We start from the raw sequence: 9,366 nt of genomic DNA, 5'->3' as shown, positions 1-9,366 counted from the left end.
GCACCTTAGAGAAAAGTTTGCAGCAAAGAATCTTAGAGCTCGTCTATTCTAAGGAAACTGAAGCCCAGAGACAAGCCCCTGCCCAAGGCCCACAGCATCTCTATCATAGCGGGAAGTGAGACTGAGGGTTCAACTCCAAGACTCAGCAGTTTCCTGAAGGTCTGGTGAATCCAGGACAAGCTGTCCAGACAGAATCCCAGCCCGAGAGGCCAGGATTACAGGGGATGCAGTGAGGGCTCTTGCCACACGTCAGCGAGGGGACGGGCATCTGAGCCACATGGAGATGAGGCTGCGGGATGGTCTGAATCTTGATACTATTAGTGCTAGTTGCTCAAGTCGTGTCTGACTCTTTGTGACCCCATGGACTGTAGCTTACCAGGCTCCTCTGTCCATAGAATTCTCCAAGCAAGAATACTGGAATGGGTTGCCATTTCCTTCTCCAGGGTATCTTCCTGACCCAGGGATCAAACCCAGGTGGCTCCTTTACTGGGGACCCATCAGAGACACCCCATCTTGATATCAAAAGGCAATAAATAATATCAGCTTCTGTGGGCACTTAGCACTGTGCTGAACATTCACAAACATTAGGTCATTTAATACTCATGATGCCCCTTTGAGGGAGGCACCATTATAATCTGCTTTTTTCAGATAGGGAAACTGAAACAAAAGTAACTTGCCCTGGGTGGCAGAGCAGGGATCTGAGCACAGTGCCTTTGACTCCACTGAGGGCAAAGGCTCTGCTGGGTGAAGAAGGAGCATGAGTTGCCCCCTCCCTCCTAGGGGACCCAGCAGGGCACCGCCAGCTCTTGCTCAGTCAGGGCCTGCCTCCACAGTGACCGGAGCGCCTCTGGTTCCCCAGGAGGCATGGCCTCAGCGCGCCCTCTGCTGTGCACAATGAGGAACAGAGCGATCTGTCCGGCAATCAGAGGCAAGGCTGAGTCCCGAGATGACTGGCAAGGCCCACGGGCTCTCTGACCGAATAAGGAACAGGGGCAAAGGGCTGGCTGGCTGCAGACCACCACCACTGCAGAGCCCTCAGCCTGGCCCACACCTACTGATCTGCAGAAGGATCACACCCTTGGCTTCTCAGGGTTTTTCCCTCTGAGAATCTTGTCTACCTCCCACAAAGTCATGTTGGTCCTATGCCCAACCCTCTGAGGGTCAGGTCCGTGGGGCAGATGAATGTTACCAGGAGGGCCCACGACAGGTCCTCTTAAGATCTAGGATCCATCCAGAGCATTGCCATGTGGGTAAAGGGCAGAGTTTGGAATCTAAGAGAGCCAGGGAAACTACCTTTCCCCAAGGGCGGGGGAGCTGTAAGTCAGGCCCGAAAGGCAGGATACTCTTTGAATAGGTAAGGGTGAGGAAAGGGTATAAGACTGGGGTAAGAATAAGCAAAGGCATAAAGGAGGCACAGATGTCTGGGCAAGTCACCCAGGACAACTCTGTTTGAACCTGGGTTTGCTACTGAGTGGGGCTCTGTGAGAAGAAGCAGACAGCCCCAAGATGCCCCAGGACATGAGGGCAACACCCCAAGTTTGGATTAACTGCCTCAGGCACACCCCTGGGGTCGAGGACACCAGGGAGTTAGTCATAGGACCTGTAACAGAAGAGAAAACAGGTATTAATAAAGGACAAACCACAATTTATTTGTATCTGCCTTTAACATGTACAGAAACTCTCAGGCTCCTTCCCCCATCTGGTGGGTAGATGGCAGATTCTGGAGGGAGGAAGAAGCAGAATGAGGACACACAGTTCAAGTGAAGGTCTTGCTACCCTGGGCAAAGAGCATCCCTGTCCTTCTATCCCTCCAGGCCATCTGTCAATCTGTGTGGGTCCTCCTGTTTGACACTAGCTCATCCCCGCTTCCCCATGGACTGGTCACGGGCCGGAGACCCATCCTCCTTTTCTCAGTGTTTTTAGCTTCCTGTCCTAGTTTTCCCATCCCTAAAATTCTATTTCTAGGGACAAAGAACACCAACAGCCATAACTTGTCTCTCCCAAGTCCACTCCTAACTCAGGGTGGTCAATACAGATATCTGAAAACTGGGAACTCCAGCCACCCAGGGCCCTCACAGCTGGCTGGATCTGAGGGCAGGGCAGTAAGCATGAGTGTTTATCTGTGTAAGGTAGGGTTGGCAGCGCCACTGTGGCAGCGGGTAGGGAGGCACAGGGCTCCTGGGTGGGCCTGTAAGAGGGGGAAGAAAGCCCCTAAAACCAAGGGCATGGTCTTATTCATCGTAGAAATCAACATGGGCTCCAGACTTGAACTTGTCATTTTGCAGCAAGCTCAGAAGTTTCTGGGCTGATATCTTGCAATCCACAAGTTCCCCCTTTCTCTTCAGCTCCTGCAGACGTTTTCGCAAGTCTGGGTCCACAGAGGTCTCCCGGGCTAACTGCTGCATGTCAGTGTCCAGGGGACCTAGGGGATGAAGTGCAGAAGATGAGGGGACACGGCTGAGGCAGGGGCCCCTGATCTATGTATGGAGTTGGGTGGAGTCAGGTCTGGCCAGAGGCAACACCTCACCTTGGCTGACACATGGTCAGCATCACCAAAGGCTCCACACTGTCACTATCAAGCTCCAGACTCATCCAATGTCCACTGAACACAGTCCCCTTAGACTACCAAATCTACAGACTCACACTACCCCATCACTCCTCCTCAAAGTCCCAGAGGGGAGAGAGACACCGTCCCTGTGGGAGGAGAATGAAGCGAGCAACCAACTTCTCAAGTGCTCCCAAGCCAGCCCACCCTAGCACCACGTCAACTCCCATGGCCCTAGGTGGTTCCCTGTGTGTTCCCCAAAAGTCTACAAACAATAAACGCTGGAGAGGCTGTGAAGAAAAGGGAACACTCTGCACTGTTGGTGGGAATGTAAATTGATACAGCCACTATGGAAGACGGTGTGGAGACTCCTTAAAAAACTAAGAATAAAACCACCATATGACCCAGCAATCCCACTCCGAGGTTGGTTTCCTACCCTGAGGAAACCAAAATTGAAAAAGACACATGCATCCCATTGTTCATTGCAGCACTATTTACAATAGCTAGAACATCGAAGCAACCTAGATGCCCACTGACAGACGAATGGATAAAGAAGTTGTGGCACATATACACAATGGAATATTACTCAGCCATAAAAAGGAACGCATTTGAGTCAATTCTAATGAGGCGGATGAACCTAGAGCCTCTCATACAGAGTGAAGTCAGAAAGAGAAAGATAAATATCGTATACTAACGCATATGTACAGAATCTAGAAAAATGGTACTGAAGAATTTATTTGCAGGGCAGCAATGGAGAAACAGACATACAGAATAGACTTATGGACATGGGGAGAGAGGAGGAGAGGGTGAGGTGTATGGAAAGAGTAACATGGAAACTTACATTGCCATATGTAAAACAGACAGCCAATAGGAATTTGCTGTATGGCTCAAGAAACTCAAACAGGAGCTCTGTATCAACCTAGAGGGGTAGGAGATGGGAGGGAGGTTCAAAAGGGAGGGGGTGTATGTATACCTGTGGCTGATTCATGTTGACGTTTGACAGAAAACAACAAAATTCTGTGCAGCAATTATCCTTCAATTGCTGCTGCTGCTGCTGCTAAGTCGCTTCAGTCATGTCCAACTCTGTGCGACCCCATAGACGGCAGCCCACCAGGCTCCACCATCCCTGGGATTCTCCAGGCAAGAACACTGGAGTGGGTTGCCATTTCCTTCTCCAGTGCATGAAAGTGAAGAGTCAAAGTGAAGTTGCTCAGTTGTGTCCGACTCTTAGCGACCCCATGGACTGCAGCCTACCAGCCTCCTCCGTCCATGGGATTTTCCAGGCAAGAGTACTGCAGTGGGTTGCCATTGCCTTCTCCGATCCTTCAATTAAAAAATAAATAAATTTATAAAAAGTCTACAAACAATAAATGTTGGAGAGGGTGTGGAAAAAAGGGTTAGAATCCTCTTGCACTGTTGGTGGGAATGTAAATTGATACAGTCACTATGGAAGACGGTACGGAGAGTCCTTAAAAAACTAAGAATAAAACCACTATATGACCCAGTAATCCCACTATTAGGCATATACCCCGAGGAAACCAAAATTGAAAAAGACACATGTACCCCTATGTTCGCTGCAGCACTATTTACAGTAGCTAGAACATCAAAGCAACCTAGATGTTCATCAACAGATGAATGGATAAAGAAGCTATGGTACATATATACAATAGAATAATAATCAGCTATAAAAAGGAACGCATTTGGGTCAGTTCTAATGAGGTGGATAAACCTAGAGCCTGTTATACAGGGTGAAGTAAGTCAGAAAGAGAAAGATAAATATCATATATTAATGCATATATATGGAGTCTAGAAAGATGGTACCAACGAATTATCTGCAGGGCAGCAACAGAGAAACAGACAGAGAGAACAGACTTATGGACATGGCGGGGGGAAGGAAGGAGAGGGTGAGATGTATGGAGAGTAACATGGAAACTTACACTACCATGTGTAAAATAAGAGAGCCGATGGGAATGTGCTGTGTGGCTAAGGGGACTCAAACAGGGGTTCTGTGTCAACCTAGAGGAGTGGGATGAGGGAGGAGATGGGAGATGGGAGGAGGGTTCAAGAGGGAGGGGATATGTATACCTATGGCTGATTCATGTTGATATCTGGCAGAAAACAAGAAAATTCTATAAAGTAATTATCCTTCAATTAAAATTAACTAATAAAGAGAAAGAAAGAAACGATAGCTGACAACTTCCCAAATCTCTGAGATCTGTACATCTAAGTTTACGAAGCTATTATTTCAACCCTAAGTTATCTTCTCCAAGACATCAGGACTAGATGGTTTTACTGGTAAATTGTGTCTATTTTTTATGCCAATACCATACTAGTTTGATTACTGTGGCTTTGTAATATAGTTTGAAATCAAGACGCATGATGCTGGGGATCTTTGTTCTTCTTTCTCAAGACTGCTTTGGCTATTGAGTTTTCTGTGGTTCCATATATCTTTTAGAATTGCTTGTTCTACTTCTGTGAAAAATGCCACTGGAAATTTGATAGAGATTGCATGAAATCTATAGATTGGGTTGGACAGTATTGACATTTTAACAATATTAATTCATCCAATCCATGAACGTGGCATCTTTCCATTTTATATCTTCTTGAGATTCTTTCATCAGTGTCTTATAGTTTTTGGTGTACAAGTCTTTTACCTCCTTCATTAAATTTGTTCCTCAGTATTTTATTCTTTTGGATGCAATTGTAAATGGGACTGTTAATTTCTTTTCCTGATACTTCATTATTAGTGTATAGAAATGTAACTGATTTTTCACATTGTTTTCTCTATTAAGATGATCATACAAATTTTATGTTTTGTTATTGTGGTATATTACACTGATTTATTTGCAGATGTTGAACCATCCTTGCATCCCTAGGGTTAATCCCACTTGATCATGGTATACAATCTTCTTATTTTTGAATTTGGCTCACTAATAATTTTGTTGAAGATTTCTGCATCTATGCTCATCAAGGATTTTGGCCTATAATTTTCCTTCCTTGTAGTGTCCCTGTCTGATTTTAGTATGAGGATAATGTTAGCCTCAGAAAGTGAGTTTGGAGAGTGTTCCCACCTTTACATCCACTTGTCTAGCGTGCCTTCCACCTGCTGATACGGAAGCAGCCCTCAAGATCAATGTCCAGGTTAGCTGCCTCCAATAAAGCCATCCCTGGTCAAACCACCAGAAAGTGTTTCCTTCTTGAACTCTTACAAGTTCACTGTTCTTATTTTTTAAAAATATTTATTTATTTATTTGGCTGTGTCGGGTCTTAGTTGTGGCATGTGGATTTTCAATCTCCACTGCAGCATGCTAGATCTTTTAGTGGTGACATTAGGATCTTTTAGTTGTGACAGGTGTGATCTTTAGTTGTGGCATGTGAACTCTCAGTTGTGGTATATGGGATCTAATTCCTTAACCAAGGATCAAACCCAGGCCCCCTGCATTGGGAGCACGGAGTCTTAGCCACTGAACTACCAGAGAAATCCCTAGAAGTACTTTCTTACCTGCGGAACCACAGTGCCCCAGAATTTGGAGTCAATGGACCTCATGGGCAGAAAATCAAGGGATCTTGGACTTTGAAGAATCACCCTCCTGATCCTCAAATATCTTTCAATCAAATATCAGTGCATCCCCAGTAAGAAGGGATTTACTATCCTTCCAAAAAGTCCATTCCATCTTTGGACACCTGTTAGGACATTCTTTCAGAGACTTAAACAAAAACCCAACTGGTCTCAGACTTCATTCAGGCCCTAAGAGCCCCACAGAAAAGTTCAACTTTCTCACAATGTCCACAGCAGCTCCCTGAGACGTAAACCAGTCACATGGTATTCTGGAGTTTGTTCTGCTTCTGACTGGTTTCCTTTTGCTCTCTGTTGATTGAGTCTGAGGCTGAGCTCAGAGTGGGTGCTATGTTGAATGTCAGCTGCAAGAATAACTGTATATATTTGGGAGGAAAAGAGGGAGAACTGGGTACTAGAGAGCATGAGGAAGTAGAAATTGCACTGATCAGGACCTTGGAGCCAAGGTTTGATCCGGGCTATGTTGCATCTGGGTTTTGATCAGGTTAATCTACCTCTTTGCCCCTAGGGTTCCTAGGGGGAAAGACTACTGGATCTCCATCTAAATTGCTCAGACATCATAAACCATCTTCTAATTCCAGCAACCTCAAGCCTAGAATAGAAGCCTCACTCTTAAGAAAGGGGTATAGTAGCATCATGGTAGAGAGATGAGAAACCAGGCCAACTGTCACAAGACACCCCCCTCCTTGAAATTTCATGAGAATGGGGCCCTATCTTGTTTATCACAGCATTCCCCAGTGTTCCAGCACAGTTCAGCATGGGATGATCAGTAGTCAACAATGTCTGTGTGCTCTTCATTCAGCTAAGATTCACTGCAGACTGGCTTAGTGGAGAAGCTGGGGACAGAAAGATCAATAGTGCATAATCCCTGCCTTCAAGGCTTTCCTATGCAGAGAGAGGCGTATACACATTAAGATAATACAGTATGATAAGTTCTATTTAACAATTAACAAACGCTAACAATTAGATAGTCCTTCACAGTTGGGATCACTTCCACAAGTTTTACCTCATTCAGTCATACAAATGGCCCTGTGAAACAGGTAACATCTTCCCCATTTCACATGAAGAAATGAGGCACAGGCCTGGAATTCAAATCCAAAAATCCTAATCGTCTCTCAGACTCTAATATATCAGACTTCCTGTCCCCACCCTCAATTCCAGGCAGCTCCCCACTCTCAGTCCATATCCACTAACTACAGCTTCCTGCCCCCACCAGCCCTAACTTCCTTGGAGCCTGTATTTCCCTTAAGGAGTGATGGGTCGTGATTCAAGGACAATATATTCTATATACAAGAGACAGAGAAGGCTCCTAGCCCAGTCCCCAAAGGGTAACCAGCCAGTTCTGAGAACATGGATGGCAGTAAAGCCTCACCTACCTGGGGCATAGCTCAGCACCCTCACACTAGGTTCTTCTGCCGCCAGGACCTGGAACATCATGTTACGGGCAGCCTTGCCAGCACAGTACAGTGCCCAGCCCTTGAAGGGCTGCAGGGCACAGATGGACGAGATGTTAACCACAGTCCTGCTGAGGCCAGGACTGTCCGGGAAGGCCTTCAGGATACTGGAAGTCAGGCAGAGCATGGAAGTCAAGTTCAGAGTCCAGTAGTTGTTCACTTCGGTTGAGTCGGCCAGGTCCACCCAACGTTTGGATACATCTCCAAGAGTGGCTGAAAAACCAGACCTTATCAATCAACCAGTGCAAGGCGGGGTTTTCTCGTCTTCCAGCCCTTTTCAAATTCATTCAGACACCCGCTTCCCAACCACACCTAAAGGAGGCTCTCTAGGGCTTCTGAAGACGCCTCCCTCTTCCCAGTCCTGCAGACTGACATACGTGGGGAACCCCCTTACCCGACGCTTCAAACTGAGAAGGCGCATGCTCTGCTCTGGGGCTGGGTTCAGGGGAACTCTGGGGGCCATTTGGATAAGTGGGGGAAATTTACAACTACGGGGAGACTCCATGCCCTAACTCAGGTCTCCACCAGAGGGCGCTGAACAAGAGGCTCAGAAAAGTTCTACAGGCATTCTGGAACAAATGGCGTTGAAACAGGAAGAGGGACGGGGAGGAGCGGGGAGAATGCGTCGCCCGGACAGCACTAGATCTTCCTCCACACCTCGCTGAAACCAGGACTTCCAGGCGTCTTTTCTGAGTCCTAGGAGTCATGTTTAAAGTTCCAAGAAGCGAGGGGGATGAAAGAGAGGGAAAACAGAACGGGACGCCAAGCAGTATTCCAGGCGCTCCCGGGCCCGCGGGCGTCTTACCCGCATTGTTGATGAGCAGCACTCGCTGCAGGCCTTCGGGCCTGGGGAGGTCGCACAGAGCACCGAGCAGTTGCTGCAAGCCGGTCTCGGCGCCCAGGTCGGCGGGCACCCGCACGATGCGCAGACCCAGCCGCTCGGCGCCCAGCTCGGCCTCCAGCTGCTGCAGGGCCTCGTCATTGCGGGCGCTTAGGACCAGCACGGAGCCGGGCGACAGCAGCGGGGCCAGGAGTTGGGCCAGCGTCCGTCCGAAGCCCCGGGAAGCCCCAGTCAGCACGCATATGGTGCGGCCCAGGCCGCCCGCCTTGCCGATGCCGCCCTCCATGCCTCCTAGCTGCGAGCTGGAGCAGCTACCGAGACCCGGCAGGGGCGGGGCGGCCGCGGAGGGAGGAGGAGGAGGCCGCGCCCGGGGAGGGCGGGAACTTAAGGAGAGCGCCGGGGCATGCCTTTCCTTGGCCGCAGGTGATGAGAGTCGAGGTGACGGCAAAACTAGAGCGCCGAGAGACTAAATCCGCGGCAGGATCCCCACAGGACATCTTAGCCCAGTGCGGTCCGCGGGCCTCATCCTTTGTCCTGCAAACCCATCAGTGCCCCTATGGAACTCAATCTCCCGAGTTCAGACCTAACTTCCTTGTGTAAGTGATTAAGTAATTGTTAGTCGCTCGGTTGTGCCCGACTCTTTGCGAGTCCACGGACTGCAGCCCACCAGGCTCCTCTGTCCATGAGATTTTCCAGGCAAGAATACTGGAGTGGTTGCCATTTCCTTCTCCGGGGGATCTTCCCAACCTAGGGATCGAACCCCGGTCTCCTGCACTGCAGGCAGACTCTTTTACCGACTGAGCTACAAGGAAAGCCCAGTGTAAGTGATTCAGTCAGTTCAGTCGCTCAGTTGTGTCCGACTCTTTGTGACCCCATGAATCGCAGCAGCCAGGCCTCCCTGTCCATCACCAACTCCCGGAGTTTACCCAAACTCATGTCCATCGAGTTG

At 48.5% G+C, this 9,366-nt stretch overlaps 1 protein-coding gene across 1 annotated transcript; it reads right to left on the bottom strand.

The window, feature by feature from the left end:
- Window positions 1-1,624: 1,624 nt before the first annotated feature.
- On the bottom strand, window positions 1,625-8,753 carry SPR (sepiapterin reductase). The gene is made up of 3 exons (XM_061155707.1): window positions 8,382-8,753; window positions 7,499-7,789; window positions 1,625-2,422 (listed from the first exon to the last, which is right to left on the bottom strand). The coding sequence occupies exons 1-3, from the start codon at window positions 8,701-8,703 to the stop codon at window positions 2,232-2,234; spliced, it is 804 nt and encodes a 267-aa protein (XP_061011690.1). The 5' UTR covers window positions 8,704-8,753; the 3' UTR covers window positions 1,625-2,231.
- Window positions 8,754-9,366: the final 613 nt, after the last annotated feature.

The sequence above is a fragment of the Dama dama genome, chromosome 11, assembly GCF_033118175.1.
Source record: "Dama dama isolate Ldn47 chromosome 11, ASM3311817v1, whole genome shotgun sequence".
Taxonomy (NCBI): Eukaryota; Metazoa; Chordata; class Mammalia; order Artiodactyla; family Cervidae; genus Dama; species Dama dama.
The sequence above is the reverse complement of the archived record's forward strand: the minus strand, read 5'-3'. Positions and strand labels throughout refer to the sequence as shown.

Excerpts from the sequence above, each read along its gene's own strand:
- SPR (XM_061155707.1), bottom strand. The coding sequence starts at position 8,703 with ATGGAGGGCGGCATCGGCAAGGCGGGCGGCCTGGGCCGCACCATATGC. Across the intron at positions 7,790-8,381 it reads GCTGCTCATCAACAATGCGG|CCACTCTTGGAGATGTATCC; the intron begins GTAAGACGCCCG and ends CTGGTTTTTCAG. Across the intron at positions 2,423-7,498 it reads GGTGCTGAGCTATGCCCCAG|GTCCCCTGGACACTGACATG; the intron begins GTAGGTGAGGCT and ends TTCATCCCCTAG.